Genomic DNA, 22,627 nt, shown 5'->3' with positions numbered 1-22,627 from the left:
GGAGAAAAGGTTTATTGTGTCTGTAGTATTGTTATGGAAAATACAGAAAAATATGGAAAATTATGGCCCTGGAAAGAGACAAGCAGCCCTTGGAGATGTAGGAGAGCAAGGATTATTCTGCACTGGTGCAGGCTCAGCGGAGTCCTTTCAGAAAGCTGAGCACAGCCCTTTGTTCTTGGTATCTTTTATACAGAACAGATTTCTGGGTTTCAGGACTTTGCTATGCAGGTAATCTTGATGTCTCCCCCTTTCTCCAGGCAGCTCTGGTTCCTGCCGTGGCTGCTGAGCAAGCATGATTACAGAAGCAGAAACTAGCAGGTTGCAGCTATTAGCAGAGATGAGAAGGAGCATCTTGGGGAGGAGTTGCTGCTTCAGTTTCAGAGATTGGAGTCCATGGTTGGTTGGTTATGTTGCTTTGGGGCCTGTGGTGAAGCAGAATGTCATGGTGGGGAGCCCATGGCGGGACAGAGCTGCTCACCTCCTGGCAGCTAGAAAGCAAAGAGAGAGGAAGGATTCAGGGTCCCCATATTCCTCGAAAGGCATGTCCCCATGACCTTCCACTAGGCCCCATCTCCCAATAGTGCCACAGGCCAGGAACCAAGCCCTCAACACATAACCTTTTGGGGGCATTCAAGATCCAAACTGTAACAAGCTCCCAAGAGCAAAATCTGGCATGATTTGAGCAACAAAATAAATGAGAGTAATGAGTAGCAAATTCATGGAATAAAACATCTATGAGTCTGTGCTTACATAAATAATTGAATAAATGGAGAAGGAGCAGCTGTTAGTGCTTATGTAGAATTCTAATTATTAAATACAGAAGGAATTACGGAAATAGAAACACCATTTTAATGATGGTGGCCACCACCATTATAATAATGATTGCAGGCAGGATCCACCTGTGCTTGCTAAAGTTACTGGGTGAAAGCATGATGGGATATTTTTATAGTTTCAAAATATCTCTTACAAAGAGAAAAACGAACTTTGTAATGGAGAAACCTAGATACCAGGTCAAGCATTACATAACCTGCAATGGGGTGTATCGACTGCACCTCCTGATACAATGCACTGGTGGAAAAGGGTGTTACAACATGAGTTCTGTGGTGTTTTTTTCCTTCTATTGTTTGTTTTTTATTTTGAAAAATTTATAGATTCATGTACAGTTTTGTGAAAAATAGTGTTTCCTTGTCCCCTTTATCCAATTTCCCCCATTGGTAAGTAAGTTACAAAACAGTAGTGCAGTGTGACAGCCGGGTATTAGCATCAAAACAGCCGAGATAAAGAACTTTTCCATCACCAAAAGAGCCCTCTTGCTGCTCTAAGGGGGAGCCACACCCCCTTTTTATTTTTTAATTGGATTGTTCATCTCATTAGTGTAAGAATTTTTTTCTATATTCAGTTTCTTCCCACAGTCTATGAATATACTGAGTTAATTTGTTAAAAGTTTTAAAATTGTGGTAAGTATGTGTATTTGCCATCTTGACCATTTTTCAGTGTACACAGTTCAGAGGTACCTCGTCACAGCTGTCCATCTCCACAGTTCTTTGTCTTGCAAACTGAAAACACCCATTAAACAACTCCCCATGCTTCTTATGCCCCAGCCCTGGAAAACAGCATTGACCATTGACCGTCTGACTTTATGAATTTGACAACTCTGGGAACCTCAGAAAGTGGAGTCATACAGTATTTATTTGCTGTGGCTTATTTCACTTAGCATAATTTTCCTCAGGATTCATCCATGTTGTGTCATGTGTTAGAATTTCCTTCCATTTAAAGGTAGAATAATATTCTGTTTTATATGTGTGTGTATATCCTGTTCACCTGTTGGATGTACTTGGGTTGCATTCACCCTTTGGTGAATTGTAAATAATACTACGATGAGCAAATACCTCTTTGAGACCCTGCTTTAATTTCTTTTGAATATATGCCCAGAGATGGAATTTCTGGAGCATAAACAGTCTATGGATTTTTTTACTCTCCTTTTATTTTCTTGAAGGCTGGATTCTGATTATCTTTACTGTTTAGATGTTTAAGTTTTAAAAGTTCTCATTCATCTATTCTTTAAATAACATAATAAACTCTTAATTAAGAATGCTGTTTAGAGTATGGTTATTGAATTTCCTGACTAAATGTCCAGAAACTCTTTTGTTTTGGTCCTTACTATTGAACTGTGTTAGTTCATTTTACTCTTCTCAAGTACAGTAGGATGGACAGAATTGAATCCCTGATAATTTGTAACACTTCACTTGCAACAATAATAGTTGTGAACATGTGGTGTACCACAGGGTGTACCACAGGGGCAGAAGTTTTGAGGGGAGTGAACAAAATATTAACCCCTCTACACTGTAGAAAACTAAACCCTTGATGTGAGGTGGTGGTGGTTTTTTGTTTTTTTTTTTTGTCACTGCTGGGGATGGAACCCAGGGCCCCATTCATGCTAGGCAAGTGCTCTACAACTGAGCTATGTCCCCAATCCTATTTTGTTTTTATCCTTCAATGTGCACATAAGCAAATCAAACACATGATTAGCTTATACAGGAAAAGTGGTTACCAGACTTTATTTCCCACATGGTCTCTACTGTTCTTTACTTCTCTTTCATCTTCTTTGCATCTGTACCTCAGGTCATGGCTGTCACCCTAGCTGAATAAGCATATTTAACAGACGTCCCTTACACAAGGAATGGAGTCTGCAGTGCAGGGCACGCCTTCCTTTCCCAGTTGCATTTCTCTTTCCTTTACTACCTGTCGTGGTCACTTCAGACTGCTGTAATGAAGTGCTATAGATTAGGTAACTTTATCAGCACTTTTTCCCTCACAGCCTGGAAGCTGGGAAGTCCAAGATCAAGAGTCTGGCAGGTTCAGTGTCCAGCGAGGCGCAGGTCCTGGCTTGCAGATCCTGAATTGGCACCAGGGGAAAGCTGGGGGAGCTCTGGTCTCTTCCTCTTGTTATAAGGGCCTCTGATTCGTCATGCGGGCTTTACCCTCTGGCCCTCATCTAAACCCGCTGGCCTCTAAAGGCCCCACCTCCACTCCCATCACACTGGGAACAGGGAATGTCAGCATTTGAAATTGGGGGGCAGGGGGCACAACATTCAGCCCATAGCACTATACCTCATAACAGAAAAAAAGAGCTTTGGGGGAGAGGGGACTGAGAAAGAAGAAAAACCGAGAGGAGAAAGACCAAAGTATGAAGAAGCGCAATAGAGGGAAAAGAAAAGAAGGGCGCGGGGGACTCGGCCAGAACAGCAGAAGGAGGTTGGGAAGGCCCAAGGCCAGGCCTCACCGCCTCCATCTCTGGACTAAATGCAGCCTTGTTCCTTCAGGGTCTGAGGAGGGTTATGAAAGGCAGGAATGCTCTGCCAATGTCCTCTAGGGCTGTGACAAGATAGCTAAGCCAGAAGTCACTTAGGTGGAATGAACTTAATCAGCTTTCTGGGGCAAGCATCTGTCCACTGAGCCAGCCACAGCCTCAAAGCCCCAGAACCTCTGGCCCAGAGTCGAGGAAACCAAACCTGCATTCCAGTCAATTCCAGTCATGTGGATCAACACTCTGCAGGCAGGAGAGGGTAGTCCCACATCTCTTCTCTCTTCCGTCCTGTCCCCATACACACCTCTAACTGGAGAATCTGCAAGAAGGCCTGAAGGTCCGCCTCCTTCCTCTCCGCAGTGTCCAGAGGCAGGGGTCCTTCTGTGCCAGCTGTTAGAGCTGACCTTTCACTCTGTCTGGCAAACAGTAACGCCTTCTTTTACCGATACAGAGAAATGGAGATACCTGGTGTATTTTAAACAGAGTTCCCAGGCAGGTGTGACCAGGTTCTTCTAACTTATATTTTTATCAGACCATAGAGTTTGAGTGATATTTGTCCAGGTTTTGAAGCTGACCTTGGGAGCCCAAAGGTGTAATGATTTTAAACATGCCTTTTCCATGCTTAAAGATGAAGATATTTTTAGAGTAAGTTAGTTACAAAGAAATTGGGGCATCTAGGGTACTTTTTTTTTTTATACAGGAGTCAAGAAACAAAAAATATAAGCCAGGGGGGTTGATTTTAATAGATTACCTGTGGCATGGATACCACCACATTTCTGATCTGAAGTTGCCATTCTTCTATGGCTTAATTAATGTTAGAAAAAAACCTAGCCTGGGGCACGCCTGTAATACCAGCTACAGGCTGAGGCCAGCCTTAGCAAAAAGCAAGGGGCTAAGCAACTCAGTGAGACCCCGTCTCTAAATAAAATACAAAATAGGGCCAGGGATGTGGTTTAGTGGTTGAGTGCCCCTGAGTTCCATCCACAGAACCAAAACCAAATCAAAACAAACTCCTAAGACCATTTTCATTTCAAAAGGTGATTCCATGCAAAGATTTTCAGTCTGACCAAGAACTTAAACAAGGCCACGTGACACACATAATTAGTGGTTTGCCTATTAAAAAGATGCTTTATGAGGATACCATGAGTGATTCTTGTCTGGGAGTGAGGTGACCAGTCATAGGGGGTATTGGACAAGGTCTGGCCACATGTGGTATTCTTGCTTGGGAAGGATCCACTGTTGGCATCTACTGAGTGGGTAGAGACCAGGGATGCTGCTGAACACCATATAGTGCAAGGATAGAACCTGCAACAAAGAATTATCTGGTCAGGAATGCCAGTAGTACTAAGGTTAAAAAGCTGTGTCACAATATGGGCAGAAATGTTTGAAGCCAGCCTCAGCAGCTGAGGCTCTGAGCAACTTAATGACAGAGTCTCAAAGGGCTAGAAGTGAGGCTCAGTGGCTAAGCATCCTTGAGTTCAATCCCTGGTATGAAAACAAAACAACCCAAATATGTGCAGGATGGATATGACATGGATGGACTGATAACCCTTCATCTAAACTGGGAAAGACCCAAGATGATGCCCAAGGTTGTGGTTACTGTCTCTGGATTTGGGATGGGGTTATCCACTGATGACTTTTAATGATTTCAAAATAAAAAGCTAAGACTTATAGACTGGGTATTTTTCATCTCTATCTCCTTAGCACTTGGCACATGGGAGACTTTGTTAAATGTGGAATAAAGAGACTGAGAAAAGGGACTTATTGGGCCAGTCCCTTTAGGTCTCACATCCATGTTAACTGTGAGAAGTGTTGGTCGAGGGCTGGCAGCAGAGGGGAAATTCAGGAAGTGAGCTGCTTGGCTTCTGGAAACACCCTCCAGGTGGCCCCCTCCTGTGCCTGTACTTCTGCTTGGCTCAGGCTGCAAGTGCCAGTGACATTGGTGTCAGGGAGAGCACCTTGATACACTTTGTCTCTAGAGAGATCATTAGTCCTTACCCATCATGGAGGTCAGAACAGTCCAGTAGGCCATTAGTTATTAAGTGTGTGTGTGTTCTGCTTCAAACATGGAAGACTAGGGGTTGAGGTTATAGTTCAGTGTTATAGCATGTGCTCCCCATGTGCAGGGCTCTGGGTTCATTCACTCACACCACCAACCAAACCAAACCAAACCAACAAATCAGCGTGGAAGCCTAGGGAGTGAACATCCCATAATTCTTTTTCCTTTGTGCAGTACAGGGGATTGAACCTAGGGGCACTCTACCACTCTACTGCACACGCAGGCCTTTTTATTTTGAGACAGGGCCTCACTAAGTTGCTGAGGCTGGACTTGAACTTGTGGCACACGCGCGCGCGCATGCGCGCACACACACACACACACACACACACACACCAGCCTCCAGAGTTGCTGGGATCACAGGTGTACACCACCATGCCTGACACCATGCTCTATTTTGATTACAGCAGTGTTCAGTGATTTCATTACCAGTTCATTTCTAGATGTTCCATATTTTTAAGAATGTTCTTGAGTCCTCAGAAAGAAACCATTATCACTATGTTAATACAGTTTGTGCCATGCTCTTAGATTTCAACCCTCTCCTTTGTGTCCCACAGGCAAATACGTATACCAGCCCATGACCCCTGTGGAACAGCTGCCAAGCACTGAGATTCCTGCCAGGCCTCGGGAACCCACAAACACCATTCAGATCTCAGTCTCGCTCACCGAACACTTTTTGAAATTCGCATCTGTCTTCCAGCCTCCCCTTCCCCCAGACTCCCCCAGGTACTGTATGATTTCAGACCTCTTCATCGACAACTATCAGGTTAAATGCATCAACGGGAAGATGTGCTACGTGCAGAAGCAGCCGGCGCCACATTCCCACAAGATGAGCCCCGAGGAGGTCTCTGCACACGATGCCTTAATTTCAAAAGAGAGCAATACGCCAAAAATAGATCACTGCTCTTCTCCCTCAAGTTCTGAGGACTCTGGGATCAATGCGATTGGGGCTCACTATGTGGAGTCATGTGATGAGGACACAGAAGAAGGAGCAGAACTGAGTTCAGAGGAAGATTACAGTCCAGAGAGCAGCTGGGAGCCGGATGAGTGCACCCTGCTCTCCCCGTCGCAGTCTGACCTGGAAGTGATTGAAACAATAGAGACCACCGTGTGAGTCCAGGCGCCCTCGGACCCACACTGAGCTTTTGTACTTTGGTCTGATGGACCCTTTTCCAATGCTGTTGATATTTTCTACCCCTCCCCACCAACCATAGCAGTTCAGTGGTCTGCTGATTAGTGTCACTCTTAAATTAGTCTTTTAACCAAGACGTTCTTTTTATTACAAACGGTTTTCTTTTGTATCTCGACTTACTTTCTATGTAGCATCTGGTGTCATGGATTGTGACCCAGCCTTAATTTCACTGGGAACTGTGAAAGCAGTGAAACGATGACCACAGAGTATCATGGATCAAGCGGAGGAGCTCCCTAGAGTGATGGCGACAGTATTTTTCTAATAGCCAGTCCTTTGCAGAAAGACTCTTGGCATCCTGTGGCATGCTCACGGCACCCCTGTCCTGCTAGTCCCATGGCAAGCAGCTCCCCGGGGGGACAGAGTACCCAGTGGTTGATGCCGTTCCTCCCCTTTACCCTGCTCCCCACCATCTGTACTGGGTCTGGACCAGAGCCACCTCCACTTGGAGACAGCTTGGCCCCGGTAATGGGCAGCGTTTGCACAACCCATCACGACTGGGGCTCAGCTAGACCTTCATGTGAGAAGAGATGACCTCAACAGTTTCATGGTCACTCCAACTTTAGCTGAGCACTTAACATGCTGCGGGGGCTGTGGGGATACAGAATGAAGACGACCTGATTTCTCCCTTGAAGGGCCCACATCCCAGTAGGGGACTCAATACCAGTAGCTAGCGGTATCCAGTGCTCTGGGAATGCAGGAGAAGGGAGAGGTGGACGTGGCTTGGGGACGGTGCTACAGCATTTGAGCTGGCCGTGGGGGTTCTCCAGCATCTGCCTGCTTTCTTTAATCGTTCTTCAAAACTAAGGAAAACGCTTAGGAAGTTATTTAGGTATTGTATTTAGGAGGCAGCCACATCTGACATCTTAAGGAAAAAGAAACCAATAGTTTTAGTTAGCATGGAAATGCTAAAAGACAGAAGTCCTTTAGGGATTAGGAATGAATCTAATAGGTTTGATTAATTCTGCTTCATTTGGTTGTATGAAGCATTAGAATGGCTTAGGTGAGAAATGAATTAGAATTCAGTATGATGCATGGATTTTTTTATGCAAATGCAAAAGCAGTTGAAATAGTTCACTGCTGAGTCAGGAGAAAATATTTTGTGTAATATTCATTTACTACACTAATATTTATAGTCCATTGTATATGTTCTCTTCTTTCACACACAAAATAGTGAATAATTCTTAGCTCTCTTCAGAATTCTATTCCTAATCTCCATTTTATACCAACTATTCTCATGAGTTGGTTATCTGCCATTTCTCCAAATTTTCTGTGAGGCATAGTTAAGAATCCAGGAACTTTCAAGTATTGCCTAATGAGATGAGAACCATCAGTGCTGCAGAGAGAGAAATGACTCTTCATCTCCGCTCTCTGGGAGTGTGCTCCTGTGGCACTGTCCTGTGCTCTGTCCACATCTCTCCTGTGTCTTGTTAAGTGTTTTAGGAAAGAAGAAGCCGTATTCTTCCCCAAATCCTCCACTTGGTATCCTTTACAAACTACTTGAGAAAGAATCTGCTTTCCTAGTTGTATGTGTAGTTCAAGTGATTTACTAGATTTTTGTTAGGTTTAGGTGCCCCAAACAGCCGTAAGGCAGGTTGAAGGCAGAGCATGCATCTTCCTTGGAAACCAGCATTAGTTAAAACTTTGCGTGTTGGACGAGGATGCAGCATGAGGTTTCCACTTATTGAAATGTGGAACTCAAAATGAGAACCTGAGAAGGTAGTACTGCAGCTTGCTCCAGGAACTGCCAGGGTGGGTTGGGCCTGGGGGGCTTTCCCTGCTCTGTCCTGGCTGCCCTGTGACCTGGGGACATCTGATGAGCCCTGCCTGAGCTTCTTGGTGCCTCCCTTGAGGGAGTGGCCAGCTGAAGGCAGGCATGAAGGCAGTGCCTGCAAGGGGCTCACCAGCTGTTGTGTACTCAGGGTTCTAATGGCACCCCAGGGCCCGGGCTAGGTGTGCCCCTGGGTGAGCACCTTGACTTTCCCCCCAAGGGCACAGGCAGTGGGGCTGCTTCTTTACCCCGGTCCCCTCAGTTTTCTATTCTGGGCCCACAGCCACAGAGTGAACTCACTGGAGTCAACAACCAGGGCCCCAAAGCCATGGAAATACATGGTCATGCCCACGTTCCCGGAGCTTGACTGTGTGTCAGGGTTGGGCCCTTTTATCAGTAATATCTATGACTTTGTTCAGGTTCCTGTTTTTTAAACTCCTTTACTGCCACTTAGATCAGCCACAATTTTAATGGAATTTTTGGATATGATAATGGTTAATAACCACTTTAAACATTTGCACAGTCTCTTTATAATTAAAAACTCACTAGGCTTCACTTACTGTTTTATAGAATTACAGATGTTCCCCTTGGATTCTAAATATCAGATACTTCTGGATCTCAAAAAAAGTCTTTTTTAAATAAGCACAAACAAGAATTTCTTTGGTCCTAGCACTGTTAATACTAATAACCTGAAATATGATTGAACTGCAATTGTTCTTTATTCTTTCATTCTAAAACCGACTAAGGAGGATATAAAAATGTGTAGTTTCAACTTAAAATCTAGGTATCTTCTGTTCTATAGAATATGAAAGAATTTCTCTGTAATCCTGATATTATATTGCTAATTTGCATAAGCATATTTATAGGCACTTTAGAAAATACTTAGACTGCAATATGTAGTGTAGGCATTAAGCACAGTCATGTTAAAATAGACTTTTGATTAATACTTGTACAAAAAGAGAGAGATGAGGGCTTCATCGTTTGGGCCTCTCGGAGCAGGGCTGGGTCATGTGGGTGGATAAACTGCTTTCTTGGGGCTTTTTGGAAACCTGGCACCATTCCCACTTTTAGCAAGTTGGTCTGAAGGCTATTAAGGCAGAGGCTTAATTTCACTAAATGGAGAATTTTGCTTTCTTATCTAACCAGGATTTCAGAATTTAAATTTCAAATATGCTTACAACTTTTCTGAGAAACGACAAAGCAATTAAACTGCTTTTGTGGTTATAACTGTTTGGTACACTGAAAAATAAGGCTTTATTGTCAAATCCAGGTATTTTTTTACCTTGTAATTTCTTAAGGTATATATTGAAAATTTGAGGACAACCCTATGGGGAAAAGAGTTGCTTTTCTGGAAGACTTGCAGTTCAAGGTCATATAAAAACGATGTAGTTATTTCCTGATTTGATCTAGGATTTGTTTGTATCTTGGAAGTGGTAGTTTTATTTCTTAATCTCCACTTCTTCTTGGTCTGTTTGAAACGTCACAGTCCTTCTGGGACTGATCATAACAAACTCTTTTGCAAATTTAATTCTGTTTGGGGAATAGGATGTAACCAGATACTTGAGGAAGCTGTCAAAATACCCAAATGTGTTTGGCAGTGTGGATACCACTGGGCAAGAAAAAAAGCACAAGTTAAAGGAATGTTTATATTGTTTCTTCTTAATTACTCCCACATCCTGTTTGCAGAATTTTATTATCATGTTTTGGCTTTTCACAGGAGGAACACAGTTTGCCCATTTTCTTTCCTACCCCCTTGTCTAGAGGAGGTATGAACCTAAAAGGAAGTGGCCCGTTGTGCTTTGGCTTTCAGTAGTGGGTGGCCTCCCTGCCATCGAGGGGGAGGCAGCCGGGGAGGCCAGGTGAGCCCACTCACTTGTCAATGCCACCCACTCCAGGGATGTCAGTTTTCCTTGAATCCGAACATAAGTACAAGGGCACTTCTCAAAACGAATTCACCATGTAAAAATTGAATCATGACGATGGCAACTGAGCGTCGGTTGTGCTGGGGAAGGGCCCCCTTCCTGTCGGTGGGGGCTGTTTCTGGAGGAGGAAGCAGTGCTCTTATCCCCCCAACGGATGGGACAGCCAGCTGCCGCAGGAAGCCCATGGCTGCTGGTGTCTGTGGAGGCTCCGTGTCGTTCACACCAGCTGCTTAAGGCTGTTCATACCTGGCGATGTTCACTTACTGTGCTGTTTTTTTAAACTTGTCTATTTTAAAGTTTTAAGCACAATGTTGACCCTTCTGTAACTTCCTAAAATTACATTGTTTTCCTAAGACAACTCAACTTTCCTTTTGTGTGTAATACTTTAGGAAAATACTGCCTTGTGAAATAAACATGATTTTTTCTTCTTTTGTACCGGAACAAATCTGCTCTTTGAGTGTGGCATCCCTCACCCGCCACCCCCCATTGGAGAGTTCTAATTCAAATGACAACCACAGTGTGAGCTGGAAACAAAAACCCACAGTTTCAAAATGTGAGACATTTATATTGAATGTGTACTGCAATTTATGCCCATTTAATGTCCCATTTAAACTTTACAGAACTTCATGAAGTGCAGGTAGATATTGTTATCTACAATAGGTGCTTGTGGTCATTACTCCCAACTCTCAGAAGTCTTTGTAACAAGGACTTTTTTTTGTTTTTTTAGCTATGTTAGGTTTTACCCAATAAAACTTGGTATTCTCCATAAATAGCATTTATTTCACACACAGTTACAGGCTTTGTATTCAGTTAACTCGGGTCCTGTAAGATAGTTCTCATGTAGGGGTACAGTGGGGGTGGCTGCTGCGTGCAAGGCCCTTGATACAGGGAACCCCCAAGTCCAGGAGCTCAGTCGTTTTTATTTGACACACTAGAGAACAGCGTTAGGGCTGCTTTCTATTGAATAGCCTTCCTGGAGACTCATATAAATCATCAATAATAAGTGTCTGTCAATATTAGTAATCATAGCTCAATAGCTACCTTACTGCTTTCTGCGCATAATCACAGCACCCTGGAGGGCAGATTTGGGCACCCATTTCACAGATGAGGAAGAAAGCTCATGTCGTCCACAGTGGTACCACTTGTCAATCTGGGGAGTCTGGATTTGAACCCAGGTCAGCTCAGGAGTCATTCCTCTTGGCTCGTTGCCTGCATTACTCCATTGCAGGTCCTATCCCAGAAAATGGCTTCCCACAGCCTGGTGGCTCTCCTTATCCAGCACAGCTATTCCCCAGGAAGGAGAAAGGCTGACATTCTTCCCTCCTCTTTCTTCACCCCCCCTTTTTGTGCTTCACGCAGACCTCCCCAACACAGAAGCACATGAGCGTGTACACACACCCACACACACGCACGCTCACTTTTGTATATATTTCAAGGCTCAAATTAGGCCATTGTGTCTTCCATGTCAATCATATCCTGACTAGCACTGTAGGCTATCCCTTTTTGCCTTCATGAAAGATAACTTGTTTTTTTAAAGTGACTCCTGCAGGCGGCTAATTTCATTTACTGCATGTGCATTTTACTAATTTAGCTCTACATAATTGTACTGCCAAGTTCTGGAAGGCATCTCATTGTAGCCTTTTACAAATGCTGACTGTGCACACTTCTGTTCTGCAGTAAACTTGAAGTTAGCATCTTGTCCTCGTTACAGTTCAACCAATGGGAGTTGGTAATGCCTTTAACCCTGCTGTTCCACCCAGTGGTGCTGAATGAAGCAGGTAAGGCAGGACCTCAGGACTCAGCCCTGCTGCAATAGAGCTCAAGAAGGGGCAATTAGAGGTCAGGCGTAATGCTTCTGGAGACAGATGTGGGTATACAAGTGAAAAAAAAGTAAGAGCAAAGGCTATTAATGACATTTTTCTTATTGGCTTTTTGAATTTTCTAAAATGCATATTAGCAGAAATATGGTATTAGCTTGAAGATGACAAGTTCTGGGACAGCTAACACAGGTGGAGCCCAATTTTGCTGGCTCCGTGGGTAGAAGTGGGGAGTTCAGACAGTGGCCATACTCACTGTGCACCTGCTGAAGAGGCTTTGGGGACCTGGGGAGCATGTGAGCTAGAACTAACTGGCTTCCCCTAAAGAGTGACCCCATCCCAGGTGGCACAACCATGGCCGGAACATTCATGGGCCAGGTGGGTCTTCCTGTCTGTCAGTTCCCAGCTTGAGCCTCTCCCTGTGAAACTGGAGATGGCAGGTCAGAAAGCCTGAGCTCAGGGGAACATCTTAGCCCTGACTGCCACCTCGCCTAGCACCTGATCCAGAACCCCAGATGATTGTCTAGGCAGAGATCTGGAGCTCCCCCTCAAGATGATGACGAAACACACAGCCCTGTGAATCAATGGAGCAGCACAGCACACAAAAAGGGACCTACAGTTCAGGAAGGGTTTCCCCAGATGGCAGTGTCTGTGCCATATCTAGCAACTGTGAGGTGATGGGCAGGGATGATTGACAGTTTATAGCTGAAGCAGCCAAGTTTAAGTTGGATTCACTGCCGCAGTCTGGCTGGGCACAAAATAACCAAGCCGCCACACAGCCTTGTAGGTTCAAAACAGGAACTCCTTTATTTGCCGCACTCCCGCGAACGCCACATACGCGGCCTTCTCCACACCACACACCAACCAGAAATCCCTCCTCCGGCACTTCCCCAACCAACTCAGACTCCCCAGGAATCCCTGCGAGAACTCCAAAGTAGCAGGCCGAGGCAGACAGCAGGGGTCTAATATACAATTGTACACAGCTTAACATAACCATCATCATCTCAATGGCTTGCTGGCATCACCTCTCAACCATTCCATTCTGGCAAAAATGCCATGGGTCATCCCAACTCAGCTGTGGCCCTCAACAATCCACGATGGTCCCACGGCAGGTAAGTAACAAAGCCAGAACCCCAAGTCCAGCTGATTTCAGTCTAGCCTGTGGACCTCTCCTGTGGTCAGGCCCGTCCTGCCCTGGCCTTCCCTCACTGGCTCTCTCCCGCCCTTAGCTGCGGCCAAGGCCTCACAGCCTGCCCATCCAGATGGAGGCCAGCCCTGGCCGTGGAGGCAAGTATAGGAGCCTCTCTCAAGCTGTCTGCTGCTCTCTCAGTGACCTGAGTGGTTGTCAGGTGGCTCTGGCTTTGTGCCAGCATGGCTTGATCTCTACCCGAGTCTGGTACCTGAGACCCAGACTCTGTCTTGTGGTCGGGCCTGGTCCCAGGATTTAAGAACTCATCTTGGTTATTGGGCTCGGAGGTTGGCACTATATAGGAGTCAGCTGCTCCCGCCTCCTCCTGCCCCAATGGGGTCTGTGATATCAGCTCCTTCCCTCAGTGATGACTCTCCCCAGCATCACCCCCATCCCCCTTGGGCTCACCTCCTGAGCCAGGCAGCTGCAGGCTGTGTTTGGTCATCCTGGTGGGCATCTCTCTGCCACAAGCAGCCCTGTGCAGTAAACAAAGAGCTGAGTTTCTACCCTCGTGTTTACAAGCTGCCCATGTAAACTGATGCCCAAAACCACAGAGCAAATGTAGGCAGCACCCTTTGTCTGCAGAAAGACCTGGAAAAGTCATCCCAGTCTATCAGCAGGGCTACTCTAGGAGGCCTGCAGCTCAGAAACCCTTGAAAAGGCCAGAAGGGGCCCCATGGTGTCTGGAGAGCACTGTCACTGAGGCCTGGGTGTGATCTGCCCGGGGGATACATCTGTTAGACCTGGGAATCTGGAATAACAAGGTGACTCCAGCAATGATTTAGATGCTGCATGGGTTTCCCAAGGAACCTGTGGGGCCCTGGGTGAATGAGGCCAGCGATGGGTATCTCTGGACAAGTCAATGAGAGGTCAGCACATGATCAGTGTGTCCAGATAGAACTTACTGAGGTCCCTTCAGATTACTAGGGACCCCAAAGGGGTCCGTTCTATCCCATGAGAATTCAGTCTCTCCCCATAACCAACATATCTAAGAACTGTAGAGAGGCCATGAATTCCTGGAGCTGTCCCGGTTCCTGTTTCCTATATCTGGGCCCATGGTGTCTGCCTCAGACCAGCTACTCACAGAGGGACTAGTGGGGTCATGAAGAGATCAGTGATGGCAAACGTGACAGTGGGCACTGGTTGGATGGAAGTCACATCTCGGGTAGAGGAGAGAGTGGGTTATGGGATGTTGAAGGGTGACGGGCAGCTCATTCTTTCAAAGAGAAGAGGAAAGACTGGGTTCCAGAGTTTGAGATTCTGGAGGTTGAGGTATGGTCTCCCAAGACTGTTTGGACCAACTCCTGACCTTTGACATGGGTATAATGCAGAGTTCTGAGGGAACAGGTGTCAGCAATGGGGGTGCCACTGTTGGCTTCTTGATTGTGTAGAAGTGGCTCAGTGTGAAGCCAAGACCACCCCCTCCCCTGCCCTTATCAGGTGGCCCATACCCACCCAGCACCCTAACAGCAGATCCTGCCAGGTTCTGAAGCCACCTCTGTGCTAGCTGAGGTAGTGTAGCAGGCAAATGATGGGGTCTTATACTTAAAGCCAAACTCAGGAAAGTACTTGGAGGGAGGTGGGGTGTGAACCATCGCCCGTCGTGCCCGTCCTCTGAAGCAGTAGACACTCATTCATGCGGGCATTCAAAAAGGCATTAAACATGTCTCCCCCTTCCCCTACAAAACCACTCCCAAGTTTATACCTAAAAGAAATGTATGTATGTGTTCACAGAAGACAGGAACAAAAATGGCAATAGGCCATCATTGGATGTAACCCAAATGCCCATTAACAAAAGAACAGATGGACTGTGGTCCATCACAGCTCAACAATGAGAACATACAACATGGGACACCTCAAACAATGTTGAAGGAAAGAAGATATTTCTAAAAAAGCATATGGAGTTTAATTCCATTGGTATGAAGCTCAAAACATGCAAAACTATGCTGTTAGAATTCAGGACACAGAGGATATCTGGAGTACTGGTCATTTCTAGGTGATTGATCTGATGCTGGTCATACAAGTGTGTTCACAGTGAGTCCAGTCACACCATGGCTTGTGAACATCTCTAATTCAGAAAGTTTACTTGAAAAAGACAGTGACTTCGAAGAAAAGATGGTGATACCTGTTTCCAGCAGACCTCGACATGTACTTGTCACCCAGTGAACAACTTCACTGTGCCTGGGAGGACACGGGGTGCACCAAACAAAATCCACCTCAGTGGTGGGCAGGGTCAGGTGTGGGGTGTCCCCTGGAACATGTGGACAAGGTGAGAACCCCACGGCCATTTTCCTCGGGACCCAAAGATAGCTTCATAGAGGGTGAGTGTGTGGAGGAAGCTCGGGGCAGAAGGATGGCCCTGGATGCCCTGGGGAGGAGGGGCCACTGGGATGTAGAATGTGGGGAGCACATCTGAGCTGGGGCTTCCACAGAGCTCAGGGGTGCTCAGACTCCCCAAGGCCTGTGGAGTCCCCCCGGCCTGCGTGGAAGAGTCCCCGGGGGGGGCCTTCGCTGCTCTCTGGGCCCAGGCATCTGATTCTGCAGCTGCATCTCTGGGAAACGATCCTGAGCAGGCAGAGCCGAGTGGAAATACACTGCTTCCAAAAGGATCCCAACGCTCTGAATTATTCATTCACTGGAGCATTCATCATTGATGAGGCCCCAGCCGGCTTTTCGTTTCCACAAACTCCTTTCCCCACCCTTCCCACAGCAGGCTGTTTTGGTCACATGTGACCTTTGTGTGTGTCACTGGGACCTTTGCTGTGGGTGGAGATTTTCTAAGCGTCCAGCAGCCTTCCTTGGCTCACACAGGTCAGGGGCAGGGTAGGGCTGGGCCTGGAAGCCATGCTCCTGACTGGAAGCCCAGGGCTGTCCCCAGTGGTCCACTCTGCCTCTTCTAAAGAGCAGACAAGAGGAGGAAGGGGCAGATGCAGGGCTCCGGGATCCTCCAGGCACCCCGCTGATGGGCTCTGCTAAGCTTGCTGTCCTTCCTCCATTCATGTCCACAGGGACATCGACCTCCTCCTAGAAGCCTTTAATGTCCCTGACTCTTGCTGTCTAGCTGGGCTTCCAGGTGCTGGCCAAGGTGAGCAGGGCCTGGCTACACTCTGGGAGCCTGCCCTGGGTACACAGCTCTGGCCTGAGGACCTACCTGGACCAAGAATGCTTCCTGTCCCTCCACAACCTGGACCCCTGGCTTGATTGTCCCCCACCCCACTGTTCCCCCCTGCCATGTGGTGCTTGTAGCTGGGTGGCGGAGGCTGGCACCACTAAGCCCTGAGCTTTGTCAGATTCTGCAATTCACTGACTCCAATATTTTAAGCTGCTGCTCAATTTCTGCAGGGATATGCTGTGATTTCTGTGGAATGGTGACTAACAGAACTTACCAGAAAAAAGGTGGTTGGGTCAGAATTAAAAGACAAGGATCTGCACAGGCTGGGGCCCTTTCTCTGCTCCCCTGCTGCACTTAGACCTCCCCTTCCTTAAGAGGGGAGACCTCATCTGACCTGCTTCTCCCCACTGCAGGTGATGACGCCTGGCATGTGGCCAGCACTCAGGAAACAACTAATGACAGGCACTGGCTGACCATGGGCCAGAATCCAAACACAATTTCTTTTTTTTTTTGGTACCAGGGATTGAACCCAGGGGTGTTTAACCACTGAGCCACATCCCTGGTCCTTTTTTAATGTTTTATTTAGAGATAGGGTCTTGCTGAGTTGCTTAGGGCTTTGCTAAGTTGCTGCAGCTGGCTTTGAACTCGTGATCCTCCTGCCTCAGCCTCTGAGTTGCTGGGATTACAAGCATGCACCACCTTGCCTGGCTCCATGCACAGTTTTTGATTCTTACTGGAGCCCACATGGGGCAGTGCTATCCCAACATCTTCACCTTTTTAAAATTTCAAACACAGAGGAGATGTGCCAGTCATTTGCTCAAGCCAATTGCCCTCCCCTTCCCTTACTGTGGATGTGTCTACACTTGCATGAGGACAAAGGTCAGCATCTTTCAGGATGTCACAGTGCTCATAGGGCTGGGAAACTAGCTGCCTGAAAGAATTTGCGCAAGACACCCCTGGAGCTGGGGAAAGCCCTCCAGGGATTGAGGTGTCTTCTCATGGCAAGATCAGCCCATTCCTCACTTGCTGGCCCTTCCCAGGGTCTTGGATGTCCCCCAAATGCAGCACAGATTACTAATAAGAGCCCATAAAATGTGCTCTGGCAGGCTCCTCCCCCCTGCTCTCCAGCATTGTCCCAAGAATAGCCTTTGTTTCCTGTCCCTTTCAGAGGGATCCTGCTCTACTCCACTTCCCCCTAGTAGCCTATTCCCTGTTAGTTGAGGCGCTACTGCAGGAGGGGACACCTCCTAGCCAGGCTTTCACTCTTCATCCCCAGCTGCATTTGGAGTCTTGAACCCCGAGTTCCAAGTATGCCTCAGTTGAGAGGGAACCCACCGAGGAAGACGGGAAGCAGCTGCCTGGGGTTAGCGAGGTAGAGTGGCCAACATGCCGTGCAAAGATGCTCAAGGCCTGATGGCTGCTATCTGGGAGTCTAGGCCAAGCCAGGTTTTGCCTGGATTTACCCACAGGTGGGATGGGGGTGGGGCAGGCCTGAGGACAGTAGTGACTCCTAACCCTGGTGCTCCAGGCCCTGCATGCACATCCACCCAGTAGCAGGTGTGGGGCAGAACCTGGTGCAGGCTAGGTCATGGCTAGAATGGAAGCCTGGGCTAGCTGCAGTATCTGGATACCACCCTGTCCACCATCCTGCCAGATGCCCTTGGACTGACATCTCTGACTAAACCTTGAATCCAGGGCTCTGCTTACCTTCACTGGCTTAATCCCTGGTTAACATTAGGCAACTTACACCACAGCATGGAGGAAAGGAAACTTGGATGTATACCTCACACCATGCCGTTCGATAAATTCTACAAAAATAAACGTGAACACATACCTATTCACAGAGATTGTCTCAGGCCATTTTGTGCAGCTATAACAGAACACTAGAGTGCAGAGTAATTTGTAAAAGATAGAAATTTGATTTCTTACAGTTCTGGTGTTTGGGGAGTCCAAGATCAAGGTGCTGGTAGATTCAGTCCTCTGGTGAGGGCTGCTCTCAGCTTCCAAGATGGTGCTTGTTCCATGAGCTCAGGGGGAGACTCCCCAAGTCCTCCCTCCCTGCAGAAAGGGGAAGGATTGATACAGCCAATTGCTGCACGAATCCTCTTTTATAAAGATCTTAATCCCATAGGAAGGGAGGAGCCCTCCTGGTGTAATCACTTTTTAAAAGCCCCACCTCTTAATACCACAGCCATTAAGTTTCAACACCTGAATCTTTTCTTAACCTGTAAATAAAGCTTTATTGCAGACAAGCCACAATTCATTGACGACATGCTGAAAGAAAGGGATTGAGATTAATCAGAAAGTTACCTAATAGTATTAATCATGTGTTACATTTTTGTCCAGAACATGTAAGAGAATGTTTAAAGAAAAAGCAACATAACCACCCTTCAAACCAGATCCAGCTGAGAAGAGAAATAAATGAGGTTAAAGTATGCAAAACTCCTCACACAGATGTGGATGAGGCACTTGTAGGGTTCCAGAGAGCTTTTCAACTGGGAAAAGCAAGTGAGAAATGCACTGTCCAAGGCAGGGAATGTTAATATCTTGCTTTTACATGAGACTTTTCAATTTATTTTTTAATTTGATGTTTTGAGATATACATAATAGTAGGGTGTACTTTGACATATTATACATACATGGGGTGCAACCCATTACCATTTTGATCCCATTCTTACAGTGGAACATGATGTGGAGTTACACTGGTTGTATATTCATGTATGAACATAGGGAAGTTATGTCCAATTCACTCTTCTTTTCTATTCCCAACCCCCACTCCCTTCCCTTCATTCCCCTTGTCTAATCTAATGAACTTTTACACTTTCCCTCTCTACCCTCCCTTGTTATGGGTTAGCATTCACGTATCAGAGAGAACATTTGACCTTTGTTTTTCACTTAGCATGATATTCTCCAGTTCCATCCATTTACCAGCAAATGCCATAATTTCATTCTTCTTTATGGTGGAGTAATATTCCATTGTATGTATGTATGTATGTATGTGTGTGTGTGTGTGTGTGTGTGTGTATATATATATATATATATATATATATATATATATATATATATATATATATATCACATTTTCTTTATCAATTCCTCAGCTGAAGGGCATCTAGGGTTGGTTCCAAAACTTGGCTATTGTGAATTGAGCTGCTATAAATGTTGATGTGGTTGTGTCACTGTTGTATACTGATTGATTTTAAGTCCTTTGGGTATAAGCTGAGCACTGGGTAAAATGGTGGTCCCATTCCAAGTTTTCTAAGGAATCTCCCTACTTTCCAGAGTGGTTGTACCAGTTTGCTGTCCCACCAGCAATATATGAGTACATCCTTTTCCCCACATCCTTGCCAACATTTATTGTTGCTTCTTGATAATTGCCATTCCGAATGGAGTGAGATGGAATTTCAGTGTAGTTATAATTTTCATTTCTCTAATTGCTAGAGATGTTGAACATTTTTTTCATATTTTTTGACCATTCATATTTCTTCTTCTGTGAGGTGCCTGTTCAGTTCCTTTGACTTTTTTTTTTTAAAAAAACAATATTTATTTTTTAGTTGTAGTCGGACACAATACCTTTATTTATTTATTTATTTTTATGTGGGGCTGAGGATCGAACCCAGGGCCTCGCACATGCTAGGCAAGCACTCTACCACTGAACCCCAGCCCCAGCCGCTAACTTTTCAGTTTTTAAATGGCTTTGACATTGTGTTAGTTGAGCCTAGCTGTAGTAACCTTGTTAAATGGGCAGGCTAGATACTTATCTAGTTAAATAAGTCAAGATTTAGTTAAGTCTTGCCCAAGAGTTGACATCACTGCAATGATATGGTCAACACCAGAAACTTAAGAGGGACCACATTCAAACCACACACGGAAACTTGGGCTAGTTTGTTTACTTGGGGCGTTAGTGATGCTCCCATTGGAATGATGTCCTCAGAGTTTTTATAAAAAACAAAAGCTCCCTTTGAATAAAATGTAAAAGGAAGGATGGAAAACCAAGGCCACGGCGAATCACACCTGGTAACAGTTACCCCACTAAGGAAAGGTCTGTCCAGATTCTGAAAGTGCCCAAAGGAAAACTGTGACACAGAGGGAAATTCAAGCTATCTTTTTATAACATTTAAATTATAAAAGTAAAACTGAGTGTTGACAGAGCAATAGGGGCACTTTCTGCTTAGTGTTCCTCCTGTTATGGTTTAGATGTGCTGTCCCCCAAAAGCTGATGTGAGACAATGGAAGAATTTCAGAGGAGAAATGGTTGCGTTATGAGAGTCTTAACCCAATCCGTGAATTAATCCCCTGTGGGATTAACTGAGTGGTAACTGAAGGCGGTTGAGGTGGCTGGAGGTGGGTCACTGGGGGCTTGGATTCGGGCTATATATTTTGTATATGGTGAGTAAGTCTCTCTGCTTCCTCTTCATCACGTGGCCACCCTGGGCCACACTCTCCTGCCATGTTCTGCCTCACCCTGAGCCCCGAGGAATGGAGCCAGCTGCCTGTGGACTGAGATCTCTAAAACTGTGAGCTTCCAGATAAACTTTTCCTCCTCTGCTACTGTCTGGCTGGGTCTTTTGGTCACAGCAGTGAAAGGCTGACCAGAACACCTCCCTAGGTGATGTTAAGGGGCTGTTGTTGGACGCTTTTGTCCGGGGAAGCCAGCAGCATCTGACTCTGGGATGACTGAGTTTGTAACGGGGGCATCCAGGGGGCCAAGGATTCAGGGGAATCGGGCTGAGGCTGTGAGAGCTGAGAGGAACTGTTTTCAGGTGTGACAGACATCATCCAAATATTTGCTGGTTACAGAGAACAAAGCGATGACAGACACTGCTGGTTCTGGCTAATTGAATGTCCGCCCCCGATCCCGTTAGTGCCCTGATCCGATCCCATTCAGGGGACCAACACCCTCTTGCCCCGCGGACAGTATGGGAGAAGCTCAGACCAGGTACCTGCCCTCCCCAAACGGTAGCTGAAGGGTCTCTGAACTTTCCCTCTTGGAAGTTGGGAGTCCCCTTCATATCACCTGTCACAGTCAAGGAGCAGCATGTGTCCTAGAGACACAGCCAGGGCTCAGCATGGGGCTGGATGAGGCACTGGAGCTGCCTGGTGCCTGACTTCAAGCCAGCTGTGCCACCCTGGGCACACCCCACGCTGCAGAAAACATGGTGGTGTCGGCAGAACCAGCTGTTTGGTGATTCTAAAGATATTTCCCAGAAATCTTTGCCCCTAAGGAACTGCTTTGAATTGGGACCTGAAGTTACCACAGAGTAAAACATGGGCTAAGTGCCATGAGAGGTGACAGAACAGGTTTTTGGATGGCAGAGACTGTACCAGAGCTGCCCAGCATCTTGTCCACCCTTAGATGAGACAAGGGCTCTTCAGACCCAATGTGGAGGACATTCTTAGGAAGGCAGGACCTGAATGCAAAGGTGTATCAATTTATTCAACTGTGCTATGGCTTGAATGACAAAAAGTAAAGGAACTCTTGGGGACTGATTAAATAGGAAAGCGGCTGGGGAAGAACAATTTGTTGGTATTTCCTGGTTCTGACTTGAACAGGGTTCTGATACGCAGTAAACTGCCTTTAAAAATTTTTAAAATTTATATGTAAAAATTATTTATAATTATGGTGGGTACCATGATACTTTGATGTGTGTATACATTGGGGAATAACTAAATCAAGCTATTCAATATATCACCTCACATATTATCTTTTTCTTATGCTAAGAACACTTAAAATCTCCTCTCAGCAATGTTCAAATATATAACAGTATAATAAACAGTGCTCACCATGATGTACAATAGATTTCTTGAACTTATTCCTCCTAATCAAAATTTTGTGTCCTTTTACATCTCCCCAATATGTCACACCTTCCCCAGCTTCTGGCTGCTAACATCTTACTCTGTTTCTATGAGTTCCACTTGTTCATATTCCTCATACAAGTTAGGTTAGGCAGCATTTGTCTTTTTGTGCCTGGCTTATTTCACTTAACTGAATATCCTCCATGTTCACTCATGTTGCTGTAAATAATAGGGTTGCCTGTTTTTAAAAGCTGAATAGTAGCTGCATATGGTGGCACATACCTGTCATCAAAGCAGCTTGGGAGACTGAAGCAGGAGGATCATGAGTTCAAAGCCAGCCTCGGCAACTTAGAAAGGCACTAAGCAACTCAGTGAGACCCTGTCTCTAAATAAAATAGAACAATGCGCTGGGGATGTGTGGTTCAGTGGTTAAGCATCCCTGGGTTCAATCCCTCGTACCCCACCCCC

General features: G+C 46.0%; 1 protein-coding gene across 1 annotated transcript in view; it reads left to right on the top strand.

Annotated features, from left to right (window-relative positions):
- C8H3orf70 (chromosome 8 C3orf70 homolog) overlaps nucleotides 1-10,680 on the top strand; it is an 81,356-nt gene extending 70,676 nt beyond the window's left edge. The window contains exon 2 of the mRNA XM_027951562.2: nucleotides 5,921-10,680. Coding sequence (XP_027807363.1) covers nucleotides 5,921-6,477 — 557 coding nt within the window. The 3' untranslated portion in view covers nucleotides 6,478-10,680. The remainder of the gene's footprint in view (nucleotides 1-5,920) is intronic.
- Nucleotides 10,681-22,627: the final 11,947 nt, after the last annotated feature.

This window comes from Marmota flaviventris, chromosome 8 (genome assembly GCF_047511675.1).
Source record: "Marmota flaviventris isolate mMarFla1 chromosome 8, mMarFla1.hap1, whole genome shotgun sequence".
NCBI classification, from domain to species: domain Eukaryota; kingdom Metazoa; phylum Chordata; class Mammalia; order Rodentia; family Sciuridae; genus Marmota; species Marmota flaviventris.
The sequence above is the reverse complement of the archived record's forward strand: the minus strand, read 5'-3'. Positions and strand labels throughout refer to the sequence as shown.